Here is a 16,509-nt window from a genome sequence, read left to right as displayed (position 1 = left end):
CTGATGTGAAAGGGTCATTGAACAGAACAGCACCATTAATAATCTTGCCCAACAAAGTTAGCAAGATTCCTGCAAGTGGAGCTTCAACTTTAATATTTGCTCAACTTTCATATGTTTAACATGGAACGCCTCAACGTCACGAAGAAAAAAAAAATCATCTTCACCCTCTAAAGCCAGATTCCACAGCCAAGGAAAAATTGAAGACATGAAAAGAACATGATTCAATGAGCAATCATTTTGGTATAACAGTCATGACATAGATATAAGAAGGATTTATATTGGAAGTTTTGCAGAACTTCACATTGGTGTTTCACAAAGTTAAACAGTGCCATAAACTATTACATGGAAGGTCTGTTTGACTAACAGCTTATGAGTGCTTATTACTCTACGCTCAGGACTTCGATCTCAAATATCAAAGGTGAATTTGGCTGTATGCCCCAAGCTGGAAATCCATCACGCCCATAAGCATAGTCCGGTGAGCACTGGAAAATCATTGGTCAAGAAAAAAAAATATTTCAGGCAATTTTATCTTGACAAAAAGATTGTGAAAATAGAAGCTGTGTTTTGAATTTGCAGATTCAAAGGGTTCAATTGGCATATTTCATTGACTGATTCATCTTTTTAAAATGATAAAATGTAATGTATTTCATCAAGGAAGATATATAAAATACCTAAGAAGGAAAAATAAGGAATACTGATTTCACTCAATATAAGAATAACTCAATTAAAACATGTAAGCAACAACAGGAAAGTAAGTAGCTTATCAGTTTTTCCTTTAACCTATGAATTATTATGTTTATCCATTGGGTTCTTATGTTTACTTTAACGTGTCTGAAGCAAAGTAACTGAACTTTAAAAAAAAAATATTTTGGATAGGCTACTTCGGATGGTTGATAGTGTGCAACACAAGACAAAAAATGATTCTGAATTTTTTTAATTTTCAGTTTGTTTTTTGTAGTATAAAAGACATCTAATTGATGAGCTGATGTTTGAGAGCCAGTAATTATAGAGTTGATAAAAAGAAATCTTACATGAAGACGAGCCACTTCTCCCACTTGCATACCCATCACACCTTCATCCCAACCTACAGATACATGCAAACGAGTGAATGCTTGACCTTCTTACATAAACAACACCTTGAGTCCATCTAAAAGTAGGAGAGACTACATGACAACATATAAAATCAATGCCTTAAAACAATATAGAAGGTTTTTAACCTAAAATATGACATGCTCTGTTATATTTACTCCAAGTGACAGATTCTATAAATGTTAGCCACAGACATTAGGAAGTTGTAAGCAGCAAGAATTATTAGTTAGAACAGGAAGAGTTATTAAGAAGACACAACAACCAAGAGTAATATGTCAAAAGTAGAAGGCAATATCACTTGACAGACAATTACCCATGAGTCAATCTTGTACTAAAAAGCAGAATGACTATGTTTTGTTCTGCAACTGGTAGACCATCCATATTTCCCTTAAATTTTTGCACTTTTTTTAACTACAGACCAGAAACCTTTTTTTTTAAATTTTATGGTTTCTGATGGAATGTGTTATTGTTAACACTTGTTCATTTGTTTAACATGTCATTCTGTAAACTTATGACATTAAATCTTCAAACTTCATAAATCTATTAAGAAAATGACTCTGTAACAGGAAGTCATCAAAAGATTCATCTGACAAAAATTATGGTCTACTGCATCCTGTCCTTTGGACACATGCCTTGTCAAACTATTTAAAGTTTTTTTATATTCAATGTAAACTTAGCTGTTTTATATTTGCAGATGGATCATGGCTAGCGAATTCAGAAAGAATGCTTACAAAAGAGTGAAAAATATTAAAATGCTGAGAAATCATTTCACCTTCTAGTAGATAGCAAAATAGCTAGTAGGTATGAAATCTTCAAGGAGAGTACGTGAGATTTTTTTTTTTTTTTTATAAAGATGCAATTCATTAAAAAGGCAAAAAATTACCAAGAGATTGGGAGCAAATCCCTAACAACAAGATGTTGAAGAGATGCTCCCTGTTTGGGAAGCACATTTGCTGCCGAATTTGCAGATCTCGGAGTGTGAGACCAAATACAAGAAAATAATGTGGTAATCTCTAAAATCTCCTGGAAAATTTCCCAATGCCTCCATGGCGGAAAGGAAGTGCCACGGCCCCATCCAATGACTACCTTGGAATCCTCTTCAATGTGAATTGGGCCACTACATTTATCTTTGAAAATCCGAAGCCCGTTGAGAAGACCATGAAGCTCTGCAGACGTTGAGTCGGAGATGCCTAATGGACCCGCATAAGAAAAACACTAATTGCCAAATGAGTCCGAAATCACATCTCCGAAACTTGCGATCCCCGGATTACCGAGAGAGGAACCATCAAAATTCAATTTTAAATATCCAACCTTTGGGGGCGCCCACTCTTTCATAACTTGAATCTTGGTCCCCAAATGCATCCTTGCTAGGTTGCTCCAGTTTTCACGAATGGAAGTGCCCTTGAAAGAGCAAAAAGGTTTTTTCGTCAGGAGTCAGGTGGATATTTGGCCCATCACTTTTTCCGCTACACTTTTCTCAGATTCAAATTTAGCCTCGAACCGCCTCCTATTCCGTTCATTCCCAATCCCCTATGGCACAAAACTGATACATGCTGATAGCATCATTTTACTGAGCCCAAGAAGGGGATAACCATAAATTGACTTGCTAAAACTGAACAGATCTGCAGAGATACATATTTGCAAACCGAAATTGCAAAAGATAGAGGACCAAACCTTCCAAGAATACTGGCATAATAACGGGTATGGCTGGCGGATTCTTCTTCAATGTTACAAAAAGGACATAGCAAGTCTATTGAGGGGTGACCCCTTCTTCAAAGCACATCCGCTGTAAGGATCTTATTTTGGCAAACACTCCACATGAAGAATTTTACCTTTGGAGGGCAACAAAGACGCCACACAAAGTATATATCATGCTCGCTCTGTGTTGAGTCCCAACCATTAATGTGTCTGTATGCAGATGCAACTGAGAATTTGCCGCTCTTGTCAGGCCACCATATGAGCTTGTCTGCATTAGAAGGCCTCATCCTAACATGGTTCAAAGAATTCAATAAACGGCTTGCTTCCATTGCTTCTGCATCAGAAAGACCCCTTCGGGGATGGAGACTCAAATCACCTCCCTCGAAAGCATCTGCCACTGTTATCTCCCTTTGAGTAGAGATAAGAAATAGACTGCTAAAAGAGTTTCTCAACGGTTCTAGTCCTGTCCACCAATCGTCCCAAAATTTAAGAGACCTGCCGCTGCCCACAAAGAATCTACAAACTGAGGAGAAATCTGGAAGAAGTAAATAAAAAGATCTCCAAATTGAGGATAGCCTTCTCTGATTTCCCCCTGACATCCACCATAAAGAATTCCAACCCAACTTGGTACGAACCATATCCTTCCAAAGGTTTGATGAATTTGTGTTAACCTTCTATATCCACTTAAGAAGCAAGGCTTTTGTTCATTTCTTTTGATTTCTGAATCCCTAGTCCACCTAATTTTTTAGGCAAACAAACTTCATCCCATCTAACCAGGTGATATTTAAAGGAGTCACTTGAACCTCTCCAAAGGAATCTTCTTTTCAATTTATCCATGGTTTTGCATACCGACGACGGGCAAGGCATAAAGGATAGCGCATAGTTTGGGATGCCAGCAATACATGACTTGAGGAGATCAGTCTACCTGCTTTGCTGAGGAGCCGCCCCTTCCAAGTTGCTAACCGAGCTTCAATTTTTTCCACCACCGGGTTCCATAAGTTCTGAGAAATTCGCCCATGAAAGAGAGGGAGACCAAGATATTTTGCAGGTAGTATAGTAGTAGAGCAACCAAATAAACTCGCCATCTCTGCAAGGTTCTCCTAGTCCACATTAAATCCTATGAGAGATATTTTCCCCCAATTAACTTTCTGCCCAGATGCTATTTCAAAAAGTCTCAATACTGCCTTTATCCTCCTAACACTACATATCTCCGACTCCAAAAATAATAGTATCATTTGCGTACTGAAGAATCGGAATATTAAAAGCCCGGTGCGGACTTGTTGGAGATAGCCATCCAAGGTCGACCGCTGAATAGAACATAACGGACAGAAATTCTGCTACTATGTTAAATATGAGCGGGGAAAGAGGGTACCCTTCGCGAATACCCCTGGTTCCTTTAAAATATCCACATACCGAGCCATTGACTATAAGGGAATATGATGCTGAACCCACACAATTCCTAATCCAAAATCGCCATCTTTCTCCAAATCCCATTTTTTCCATTATTTCATCAAGCAAGATCCAATTTACTCTATCAAAAGCTTTTTCAAGATCAAGCTTTAGGGCGATTCTTGGGTCCTGATTACGTCTGAAATGGTCCATAAGCTCGCGTGCAGCCATTGTGGAATCCAGAATCTCTCTCCCCTTAAGGAAAGCGCCTTGACCTCTGTGGATGACGATGGGGAACATTGCCTTTAAACGATGTGCTAAGATTCTCGCAATGATTTTATATGCACTCGTAATAAGACTGATGGGGCGGAAATCCTCGGGTTTCTCAACACTTGCTTTTTTCAACACCAATGTGATAAATGATGCGCCAATGCTGCGGTAAGTGATGCCGTTTCTGAAGAAGTCGTGGATCATAGCACTTATATCTTCCTTCAGACGAGCCCAAAACTTTTTCAGAAAGTCCTCATTAAAACCATCTGGGCCCGGTGCCCTGTCACTCTCCATGCCCAGGACGGCCGGTTCAATTTCAGCCGAAGAAAAAGGAGATTCAATTAGTGTTGCCGCTGCTGTGGAGATGCGAGAAAAGCGAATGTGTGTAAGCTTCGGCCTGCTAGTACACTCCTCCGAGTATAACTCTGTAAAAAACTTCACCAGCTCGTTAGTAATTGAGATCCGACACGACGTTACCTCATTATTAATGCATAATGAGGTAACTTGATTGGACCTCCTTTTTGCCGAAGCGACGACATGAAAAAATTTGGTATTTGCATTTCCTTCTTTTAGCCATTTGAATCTGGCTCTTTGCTTCCATCGAACTTTCTCTTGGTGCAGAATAGTGCTGAGCTTAAAATTGAGAGAGACTCGAAGCGAAAATTCATCGGAAGTTAAGTACCTTTGTTCCTCCACCACGTCCAGAGCCGCAATCTGGGATATGAGGGAGGCCTTCTCAGCAATCAAAGAGGTATGACGACTAGTGGCCCACTCTTTAATTTTTCCTTTGATGAAGCGCAGTTTTAGGGGGAATGCCCACTCCCTTCTACCAAGACTCGGACCCTCATCCCACCAACCATCAAGAAGAGACTCAAAATTTTCCTCCATTAACCAAGAGTTTTCAAACCGGAAAGGCGAAGGCCCCCATTTTTCAAACACTGATGTCAACAAGATAGGCCAATGATCTGAGCCTACCTTGTTCAGAACTCTTCGAGTAACATTTCCAAACATCTGCAGCCAGTTGTTACATGCCAAGAACCGATCCAATTTAGATAATACGGGTTGCTGCTGACTGTTTGTCCATGTGTAATTCTTCCCGGATAAGGGAATCTCATCCAAACCATTCCCCCCAATGAAGTTTGAGAAGCCTCGCATAGAGGCTGTAATGCGGGTAGCCGGGGGGCTCTTCTCATGACAGTATCTGATGGCATTGAAATCCCCTGCAAGGAGTCATGGGAAATTCCAATTCTCCAGAAGCGTACTAAGCTCTTCCCAGAGTAGGCTATGTTCCCTGTAACTAGTTGGACCGTAAACTCCACCCACACACCAAATTCTGTTAGTGGAGAGATCTCTGAACTGTATACCCAAAGAGAAACGACCTTCCATGTTATTAAGAGAATCAAACTTTGTCGTGTCCCATGCAACAAAGATACCTCCGGAGTGGCCAATAGCATTCACCGATGCCCACTTAATTGAAGGGCACGCCCAAAGTTCTTTGGCAATATCATCTGTCATCTCTTGACACTTTGTTTCTTGGAATATGACAATTGAAGGCTTGAATTGAGATAGGTAACTTGATATCGTGCCGGGCTTCCGGGTAGTGCCAATCCCTCTGACATTCCAAGACAGCAAGATCATTTGAGTCTTAATACATCAGCAGCTGCTATTTGCTGGTGTTTATTTATTTATTTTTTGGAACTTGGCGGTGTTTGTTGATTTTGAGAGCTTATAGTATATACCACCAATGAACTAATGTAAGAGTAATTATCATGTATATCTTTAACTAGTATACCTTTCAATAAATCTGATTTAGCGATGCATGAAGGTAGAAGATAGAAGTTACTGTCTCAAAGGAGAGCTCTTGTTGCAGTATTCTAGAACAGGAAGACTCACTTGTTGAACAACAGGTCAAGACTCAGCAACAACTGAAAATGCAGTTGGAAAGCTGAGGCAATGGATAACAATAAAATCAGATTCAGATTGATTCCCTGACTTTGGATGAGTTGATCTCTTTTTCACTTTCTCTATAAGGTCTCAGGTACACCAATTAGATATATTGTGTGGGGGGGGGTTGGTCAGAGCAAGTTCAGGCAGCCAATATGTCAATCTCAGAATTTGATTGTACGCATCAAAGGTTAAGCATTGTCTGGCAAATCAGTTGTAATGCTATGTATTATAGCATTTATAAGACATATACATTCATATGTGGGTATACCAGGAAAAATAGCAAAGAAATTTATACATACTACAGATTCACTATGCTCAACTTATAAACAACTCACTGAAAAAATGAAACTCAAAACAGAACACTTTTATACGTAAAATTAAAAAAAAAAAAAACATTGTCTATGTGTTGAATATAGCCTTGAGAAGAAATAGGAATTTCACAAAGCACAAGTTGATTCTGGGATATGCTGTCAACATGCTACCTTCTATTTCCACACCTAGGAAAACTAAAAAAACCCTCTTGATTTTTTCACTTTAACATGCCTGAGAGTTGAAGTGGAACAGTCTTACCTTTTATGACTGAGCCTAGTCCTATCTTAAAGGTGAAAGGTTTCTGATCAGGATCTTTAGTGCTGAAAATTAATCGAAAACAACATACAACTTATTTTCACTCAGAAAAAGGTAGAGAAATTAAAACCATAAGTAATTAGAAAATGACAGATAAATTGAAGAGAAAGAGAAAAACAGAAAGGCAATGCTCACCTCCAAAACTTTTGAGACAGGTTGCCATTCTTACCTGCAGAATATTGATGTTAGTGGAAAATAACAATAAATCTCAGCAAAGAAATCTAGTGTAGGCTAAACTGTATACATTGCATTCAATATTTCGCAGGGACAAATTAATCAGAGATACTTTCTTGTTTTGCATGCTTTTCTGGCAAAGAATCATAACCTTGGTGTGAACATGATGTGTCTATAGGCAGGTCCTAAGTAAAACAATTACGAGCCTTTTGCCTCCAAGGATAATAAAAATTTCTCTTTTTATAGTTCCTGTAAGTCCAATTAAACGAGAATCCCTAGTTAAGATTAAAAGATGATGGTCCACAGAATCAAGAGAGAACAAATCAATATCAACCCCATGCCCGAGACTGTTGTGAAGCTGGAGCAGAAGAGTTCCCATTAAGTGGAAATGTGTAAATCCTAGTTATACATACATATATAGTGGGATTAAAAATTGAACTCAAACTGCTCAGCAACCTAAATAGGCTGCTCCGCACATTAAAAAGCAGGGGGATAACTGCGACATTATCCCAGTCAAAGAGGCCTCCGACTTTCCAACTATTTAAGAAGGATCACCCAGCCTAATCAACACCATTACAACAAATGAGTTGCAAGTTTCTGGAAAAATCGACAATTGTTGTAAAGAAACAAAAAACTGTTTTCTTCTTTCTTTCTTTCTTTTTTTTCCACCAAAATAACTAACAAACAACTGTTACGGAGGACAAAAAAACCCACTAAAATGTACAAACCAATACCAAAACTAAACCATTCCAATTTCCAACATAAAAAGTAGGAAACAAAGATGTCGAAAACGATTGTCAAAAAGGGCACAATCTGATATCCATCCTGAATCTCATTTAGCATCTATAATCTTAATATCCAAGTAAGAAAAGAATATTAATGAGATCGTCCATACGGGAATGCATAATTTCAGTATATTACATACAAATACATAAGAATAATAGGATCGCTATGAGAAAAATTCATAATAACCCAGGGAAAATAAAGAGTGATTTACCAAATCCGGTGCAGTGAACTGTAACCTTTTGGCCGCGGACGGGCTTTGGCCCATTGCCGGGCGTCAGCACTTGCTTTTCCACTCCCATTTTCGCACTTCAGTCGACTTGTATAGCTTATTCGTCTCACCGCCTTTCGTCGCTGCCACACCACCGGCCACTTTTATGCATTTATATGCGAACTGAAGATTTACACGGGCCGCGGATATGGGCTCGGAGTCCATAGCAATATTGCGACTCCGATCTGTTGTGCAGGGCACTGCCAATTATAAGGGAGGTCGAAGGGGCTCTCTTGCCCCTGGGAAAAGGAGGGGACTACAACTACCCTCCCCTTTGTTCCCGTTGTTTTTGTGGGGCAACATTCAACACTACATGGTCTCGCATGTGATAGTACTTTTTACACTTACATACATGTGGTCTTATGTGTCACGACTTGACATGTATGGGGCTATTAACTATGGTTTTTTTACAAAACCATCCAAATGATTTTGTTGGATGAAGATCCTAAGTGTTGGATGTAAACCGTTATAGACCCAAACCACTGGATGAACAATTATAGATATGAACCATCAGATCGTGTTGTTACATATTTGAACCATTGGATTGTATGGTTATAGATTTGAGACATCCAATGTTATAAATTTGAACGGTTAGATCAGCTATTACAAATCTATTGTAAGGTTTTTTTTTATCTAAACAATTAGTTAGGCGATCTGAATCGTTAGATCTAACAGTTATAGATTTGGATAGCATACCAAAGGGGAGCTTTTACAAATCTACTGGAGAGCCCTATAGATAGAGATGCCGAACGAGAGTGAGAGAAAACATAGAAGAAAAATCACTGTTCTTGGTTTTTGATAGAAAAAGAAGAAAAAAACCTCCATTTGAACTGATAAAAAAAAATCTTGTTGAGTTTGTGGGCCCATCTTCGTACTGTGCATGTCTAAGAGGGCATAAGATCTGTTGTTTGGTGAGAAAATATCACCAACATCCAATATAATGTAGGAGGTGAATCTCTTTCGATGATATTGAATACACGCTTTAAACCTATTTAAGGTGTGAAGGAGTTTGACAAAGAGGTACACTTCGGCACCAACATTAATTATTTTAGGTTTATCAGTATTGTTTAAAGTTTTGTGAGTAATAATTTTCCAACACATGACTACTAACTTCTTAATAATTTTAGATGAATTTTAAACCAAGTTAACCCATTTAATAGTAAGAAGATTGATAGAAATCGGAGGAAGATGAAGAAATCGGAGGGAAAGGGATGTAACGGCCAGCGATGAGCTATTGACGGCGACAGAGGCGGCCAGAGCGGCGGACGGGAGGGCCCCCGCTCCTGTTCCCGCGACTCACCCGTTAATGAGCCGGCTCACTAGCTTTTGAGCCGAACCTCGAACTCGAGAGATACCGAATCGAACCGAGCCGAACTCGAGCAGCTCGCTAGCCGGCCAGGTTCCAAGCCACCCCTGCTAGGAGGCGATGTCGTTTACCCGTTACGCGTTTCATTGATTCCAAACAGAGAAAAATTAAAAGCTTGGGTAAGAAAGAAAAGTAAGGGTCATTGTCCAAAACCCTAAACGGTTCTAATTAGTCTCCATTAAGTTGTTCTATCTGTTTGTTTGTCTCATTATCGTATGCAGTCAAAGCCAATCTGTGAATCCGATTTGGAGAATGGCCGGTGCCTCTTGTTCAAAAGTTTGGTGGTGGGAACGCAGTTTCCAAGTTGTGCAAGCCAGAATGGTTAAACAAATATAACAGCTCGTGGGACTTGATTTGCCATGAATAAAATCTGGTTTTGGTGATCTCGACAAGCTCAATTATTTGATAGACAAATCACTTTTTGAAAAGATTCGTTTAGATTACTGAAAGGACCAGAAATGCCCTCTCAAGAATGTTGACCACTTTAGGAGAAGGATTAAGACATTTAAAGTTCATCATTCTCAGAGCTAAATCTGTGTAGTAAAAGAGTTGTTTTTTGTTTTTTTTGGTTGAATTCAAGCGAGATCTTAAAGATCAGGATCTTCTGGTAACGTAGAAGGGAAGACATTATTTCACAGAATCCGTTTGAAGGAAATCATGCTTGTTTCAGTTCTTCCACTGGTTCAAACCTGGAAATTGATTATTTGTACTTGGATTTTGAAGCTATTAGTGTCTACGAAGTACAATATCCACTGTTCCAACCAGATATACAGTTCTTGTATAAGGAAACTTCCCAGAGCTTTGCAGTCGTTGTTTTCAGATGATCTTCAAACGCCGGGTTCATCACGGATCCTGCAGGCGAAAACCCATTCTAATCGCCGTCACCTTAAATCGGTGCTTCAGTTTTTCCTCAGTGACAACTCCCCTCCTCTTGGCCTGCTCAAGCACACAGCACCAGTATCGACAGAGAACGTCAGGAGATGAACTGAAACGAACGACAAATGAACAAACATGTTGCAGTGCGTAAATAATCTTACGCGAAGGAATGCTGTAGTAAGCATGTAGCCTTGGCGGAACTGGTTTACAGAGACGCAAGTGGTCTCTAATCCCAGCCCCAGTGATTCGATCGCCCGTTGCATCTGAACCAATCCGCCCTTCCCTTCATCGTATATGGTTTTCAAAATAAAATGCGCGTCGTCCATTCTCTCCACCTCAATCTGAAGTTACATCAGACAGATTTATTCTCAGAGCCATGGAGTAATACTTGAAAGGAAGGAGATCAGATGGCCAAGAAATATTATACCCACCTCAGTTATGCAAGGACGGGTGGTTTCTTTGACTTGGGCCGGAGGCAAATTATCTGAAACGAATCCAGAGTTCTTGCCAGGAATATGTTTAGAGTTGTTATTGGCTCTTCTCTGCTCGATCTCTGTCTGCTGGAGAATGAATTGCAGATAAGCAAGAGATTCCTCCAGAACAGCTCTTTTGCTCATCTACCAATAGAGTAAAGTACTGTGAGTTGCAATGCTCACCTAGAGTACCAATGGTTACATTGTAGAATGTTTTTGACCAGAATTTAATGAAATAATGGAAGAAAATGTAATGGGTACCTTTTTTATGTCAGGGACGACAGACATGAGAGTGAGCAGCTGCTGATTAATTCGCTTCCTTCGGTTGCGCTCCGAGATAAGATTTTTGCAGCTTAATCCATTCGCTTTCTTTGTATCATCAGTTTTCATCTCGTCTTCCTCACCTTCTTCATCGACGTCCATTTCTTCCCAATGCGAGACAAGCGGATTCCTGCAGCTCTTCGTCTGTTCCTCTTCCTTCCGATCTTTATCGTCCAAATTTGATTCGTTCTGCTTCTCTTGCAGTTTCGGTTCTTGCTGCTCTTCCTGCTGCTGGTTCGCGCTTTCTGTGTTAAATTCATTGATATCTGGCAGCAAATTTGCAGACCCGATGGAGAAATCTGACATGATATCGAAGCCATACATTTCAGACAGCTGAAAATGGCACCAGGCATCGAAGCCCGAATCCACTTGGAATTCTGGTATGCGCTCCATTAGAAAATCTTCCAGATCCTCCATTTCTGCTGTTTTCTCCCGATGTCCAGGAGGAAGAAAACGTAAAAAGATCTGCCAACATTACAGCTCGTAATAGTATTTATAGTCGATCAATAATAATTGAACAACAGTCAGATAAATGCAAATGGACACATCTCCATATGCTTTTTACGTGTCATTCCACCCGTCACGATCTGATGTCGGCCGGACCTGGATGTCGGGATGGCTGATTACGTTCACGTGGGAATTGCCCTCATACCTGGCCCTTGTGAATAGACCTCGGTTCGAATACATGTTTACCCTCGTTTAATTAACTAAGCCATGGTTTGGCTGGCAAGCTCGGTTACTAAGTAAAACCTCTTTCGCATTTTGCCGAGCTTTGTTTTCGACTTTTAGTTTCTATTTCGAAATCGAAACTCTTAGTCTCAAAACTCTCTTTTGAAACTTTCGAAATTGAAACCCTTAGTAATGCCGATTTTTTTCCTCGCCACTGTCACCAAACCTCGTCCTACCCTATCCCTTAATCGATTTTTGGTGTTACCGACGAAAGACAAAAGTAAATTTGTCTAGTTTTTTCTTATGATTTTGAGCTCCTCAAATGGTCGATTTTAAGAAAATTTTGTTTTCTTTTCTTGTATTCTCTGTTTCTCTTTTATGGATGCTATTTTTCATTAAATAAGATTCAAATGTAGTGACATTATTTATGATTCTACTTGTTAAATATTTTATTTACTTATTTCTTTGTTATTGCTTTAAACTTTGTCTCCAATGCTTGTTAAAAATCAGTAAATGAGGCCCTGTGTTATCGATGAGCTCTTCTGTGGTTATTTCTTGTTGCATTTGCATTTAACTTTGTTAAAGCAAACAAAGTTAAAATCGGTATGTTACTTACGAGCTCTTCTGTGGTTATTTCTTATCGCATGTGCTTTTAACTTTGTTAAACCAAACAAGGTTAAAATTGGTATGTTATTGGTGAACTCTTTTGTGGTTAACTTTGTTGAATTTTTAAAAGGCCTAGTGGTAATTTCCTAGATTGTTCATTTTTTTATTTTCACTTCCTTGCTTTGCTTAGATCCTTTCCAACATCTCATCTTTGCAACCACATCTAGTTTGAATGTTCTTCCATCATTGGCCAATATGTTGATGTCACAACTTGTCTCACAGCCAACTGGTAGAATTTTGACTTCATCCTTAGTGACAACCACAAATGACATCAAACTTTATACACAAATCTTTAGTCATCCAACAATTCACTTGTACTCAATTTTCCCTTGTTTTTTTAAAGGATTCAGAGAATAACAAATATAAATTACCACAAAGCTACAAATATGTTGATCTCGCTCAATGGCGAGAGCTAGACATTTTCACCAAGAGCAAAGAGCACTGTTATAACATGTATTTCTTTGAAATAAGCACAATAGACAACATAAAACAAGTCTTAAATTATCTTGTGTTTAACAAGCCTTGCTCAGCTAAGCTTGATTTTAGTAAACATTTTTGTCCTAGTTATCCTGAGGTAAAAAAGGTATCTTTCTAGTGCCAAAATTGTAGAATTGCTTTTTTTAGGGGACAAAACGTTTATTATAGAATTTTAGTTTACAATTACTTGAAATATTTAACTTCGTTGAATTTCTAATAGGTATTGCAGCAAAACACAAATCATTGGTTGATATGCTTTCTTTTGGTGCCAAGAGGAGCTTCTTAGTCATGAAGAATGACCATGAACATTGGTAATTCTCATAAAATAGGATGTAAAGAGCACTAATTTTCTTTCCTTCTATAGTGAAGTACCTTCTACACGTAAAACATCATATATTCCTAAGAGGCACTCACTGTATTTTTACTAACTTATGTGGTCCAGACATCATCACATTTATAACATTGATTATTTAGCTATAGGTAAGTCACATAATGGCCTGCATTTAGCCTGCCATGTGAGTAACCGCAACAAATAATACCATTTTCATGTTCCACCATTTCATAGATGCCATGGAGCATTGAAATAAAAAACTCATGAGCATCTTGTTGTTTGTAGCTAGCTAGGTTTGTTGCATGCTGCCACCAATTGTACTAAAGCAAATATTGGATTTCATAGTTCTGATTGAAACAATAACAATCTGAACCTAGCTTCTACTTGAGAACTAGTTACTAGCAAATGAACTAGAAGGAATAAAAATAGCTAAATAAGTTGGAAATACAAAGATTATACATAAATTTCATAAACATTGGCAAACACAGATTATGAATAGCTCATATTTGGACCATAGTTAGAAGTGTGAATTTTTTTGGGGTACATTATCATATAAGAACAATTTCATCACTTGGAAAATATGAGGGATGTACAAGGATCTAGAGGTCTAACGAGAAACGTTTGGAAGCAATATATTTTCAGCGTAGAAGACTCCATAACCATTGACATGCATGGTTTCAGCGAACACTGTTTACATGAAAACATGGAATAAACATAGATATAAGTGTCTTTGTTGTTTGGATTAGTATTTTTATTTATGAATTTTATTTTTATTTTATTTTTTTTAGAAGTAACCAATGGAAATGTCATCATCTTTGGCTCATGTGACATCTATAACTAACACTAGTTTTGTTTATCTAAAAGTACTATTGCATTTGCAGGGAGCCTAGAAGAAGGTACCCAAATTGAGGAAAAAGGCGAAATTGAGGGAAAATGCAACTCTATCCAAAGTACAAAAAGACAAAAAAAGTTTCATGTACAGATGAAATTCAAAAAAATTTCACTTCTAGAAGACACAAAAAAGTCTTAATGTGTTTATTGAAAATCCAATTTGAGTATTATTAGTAGTGGAGTGACTGCACATATCGTGTTAGTAGAAAATTGACATTACGAAAGAAAAAAATCATAAATTTTCAACTAGTCGGGTCTATCAATAATTGTTCATTTGACCTCCCTTTCATGAATTTCAGAAGCAAATATGATTAAGCTTAAATGAGAATATTGATTGTTCATCGGATTCTTATGCATGAGCATTCGTTCATGATAGTAGAAGTGAATAAATTTAATTTTGTATCGAAGATGTTAAATGTGAATTATGAAAAAATATTTTGTTAAACCATTAAGAAGGAGTGTCTGGAGGTGTATGAGGCAGAGAAAAAAGAAATTAAAAACTTTATAGAAAGAGATGAACAAGATTAATCTTACCACAAATATTTGGAAGTCCCATAATAAAAAAAAATCGAATACATAATTATTATTAGGCATTTCATTGATAGTAATTGGAAGCCACAAAAATAGGTCTTGAGTTTTGTGTATGTTCCTCCTTTTCATCGTGGTGTTGAATGTTATTTACAAATATATGAAAGATTGGGAAATAAAAAATAAAATATTTAATATCTCAATTAAAAATGTTTGTCTAAGTGTTTTGAAAGATAATTTTTTAAGAAATAGAAAATTGGTTTATGGTGAGAAGTTAGTTCATGTGAGTTATATTCATATTCTATACTTATTAGTCTAAGATAATTTCATTGAAATTAAGGATATCTTATGAGATTGTCAAATTCATTAATAAGCTAGACTGACCCTTATTTTTCAATAAAAGCAGATAATTTTGTAAAAGTAAAAGCTCCACTGTGCTTATACCCCAGTACTTAGATTCTGAATCACATCAGAGCTAAAAATGAAAAAAAAACAAACAAAAAAAGCAGATACGTGTAAAGCTGCACCAAAACAAGCAGTGACATCACAGAATCTTTAGAAAATCTGTTCTCTGTACCAAAGAGAAGAAAGCAAGGTAGAGAAAGATCAAAACCCCACTTACCCATCTGTACGAGTGGATGCTCCCTGACTTGTCTCAGTTTGAGACTTCGCTCGCCTCACAAATCCATGTCAATTGGCGAGGAAAGAGGCGTCTCACGAGTACTATTTCTCACAGTTTATCTTTTATCTTGGCCTTTTGTCATAAAAGAAGCGAATGAAAAGGATTCAAAAGTTTGCTCACCTTTAATAGAATAAAGAGAGTACCCACGTAGTCGTTCCACAGTGGCCAGAGCATTATCTTTGTCGCTAAAACTTTCAAAAGTTCTTGATTTTGATGTGTTTCCATTTGATCAACCTCACCGCCTCCTCCTTTTGCACTGATAGGACAATATGGGTCTCCCTCGATTGGTGTCACCACTTCTAGCTACCTGTTGCTTTGTCAGGGGAATATCGTCGAACAGGCTGTGCGCTGTTTTAATTTAGTGGAAATGTTTAAAGCCTGTGCGACGACGATATCTCGAAAGGATATCCATAAACTCGATGACATAAATGGATATAAGGACATCACTTCCGGATATGGTGGTTAGTCTCCATTGAATAAAGAATACCTCGTTTAGAAAATCTTGTGCTTCAATCCTTTCTCTCTTCTGGTGGGAACACAACTTGTACCTTACAAAGCTGCTTTTCGCACAGGCCGGCGAAATGAAATACTTTTATGTTTCCCACTGAATTGGCTTGAATGCTGAGATATCATACACGATGTGTATAAACAACCGTGGCCATGACAGCCTTATAGCTTTGTCAAGACTTGAAAAAATTGACCGGAGGGCCGTTCCAAGCGTTGGTTATTTTCTTTCTCTTCAAACTGGGACCGGAGAAGGGAGAGAAGCGAGGGTGTAGAGTGAGCTCATGGAAGCGAGCACTCGGAGAATTTTGACTGAAAAAGGAGAAACGGTTGGTTTAGGATAATTTAGCAAAATACTCTCAAAAGGTTGCATCCATGGGTTTGCTTTGGGGTGCCGGGAAAGCTGGGGAGGTGGTGTTAGATGGATACAGAGTGTATTATTCCAATGCCAAGAAAGAATTATCAGTAGAAGAACAC

General features: G+C 38.2%; 2 protein-coding genes across 2 annotated transcripts; both read right to left on the bottom strand.

Moving 5' to 3' along the window:
* Positions 1-202: 202 nt before the first annotated feature.
* LOC137941643 (peptidyl-prolyl cis-trans isomerase FKBP12-like) lies at positions 203-8,349 on the bottom strand. The gene is made up of 5 exons (XM_068787142.1): positions 8,192-8,349; positions 7,156-7,189; positions 6,964-7,025; positions 1,032-1,084; positions 203-482 (listed from the first exon to the last, which is right to left on the bottom strand). Exons 1-5 carry the CDS (start codon positions 8,277-8,279, stop codon positions 381-383), a joined length of 339 nt encoding a protein of 112 aa, XP_068643243.1. The 5' UTR covers positions 8,280-8,349; the 3' UTR covers positions 203-380.
* A 1,909-nt stretch (positions 8,350-10,258) lies between these two features.
* Positions 10,259-11,733, bottom strand: LOC137941909 (transcription factor bHLH27-like). The gene is made up of 4 exons (XM_068787522.1): positions 11,225-11,733; positions 10,922-11,107; positions 10,652-10,831; positions 10,259-10,550 (listed from the first exon to the last, which is right to left on the bottom strand). The coding sequence occupies exons 1-4, from the start codon at positions 11,699-11,701 to the stop codon at positions 10,458-10,460; spliced, it is 936 nt and encodes a 311-aa protein (XP_068643623.1). The 5' UTR covers positions 11,702-11,733; the 3' UTR covers positions 10,259-10,457.
* Between the last annotated feature and the right edge of the window lie 4,776 nt (positions 11,734-16,509).

Source organism: Aristolochia californica, unplaced genomic scaffold (assembly GCF_029961685.1).
Source record: "Aristolochia californica isolate CCGP_79_NKW_82.1479 unplaced genomic scaffold, dmAriCali1.0.hap1 SCAF_9, whole genome shotgun sequence".
NCBI lineage: Eukaryota > Viridiplantae > Streptophyta > Magnoliopsida > Piperales > Aristolochiaceae > Aristolochia > Aristolochia californica.
The sequence above is the reverse complement of the archived record's forward strand: the minus strand, read 5'-3'. Positions and strand labels throughout refer to the sequence as shown.

Bases quoted from the DNA above. Each gene is read 5' to 3' on its own strand.
- LOC137941643 (XM_068787142.1), bottom strand. From the start codon at position 8,279: ATGGGAGTGGAAAAGCAAGTGCTGACGCCCGGCAATGGGCCAAAGCCC. The intron at 7,190-8,191 runs GTAAATCACTCT...AATATTCTGCAG, and splicing joins AGTTCACTGCACCGGATTTG to GTAAGAATGGCAACCTGTCT. The intron at 1,085-6,963 runs GTAAGACTGTTC...ATGTATCTGTAG, and splicing joins ACTAGGCTCAGTCATAAAAG to GTTGGGATGAAGGTGTGATG.
- LOC137941909 (XM_068787522.1), bottom strand. From the start codon at position 11,701: ATGGAGGATCTGGAAGATTTTCTAATGGAGCGCATACCAGAATTCCAA. The intron at 10,832-10,921 runs GTGGGTATAATA...ATGTAACTTCAG, and splicing joins CCCGTCCTTGCATAACTGAG to ATTGAGGTGGAGAGAATGGA. The intron at 10,551-10,651 runs GTAAGATTATTT...GTGCTTGAGCAG, and splicing joins TTACTACAGCATTCCTTCGC to GCCAAGAGGAGGGGAGTTGT.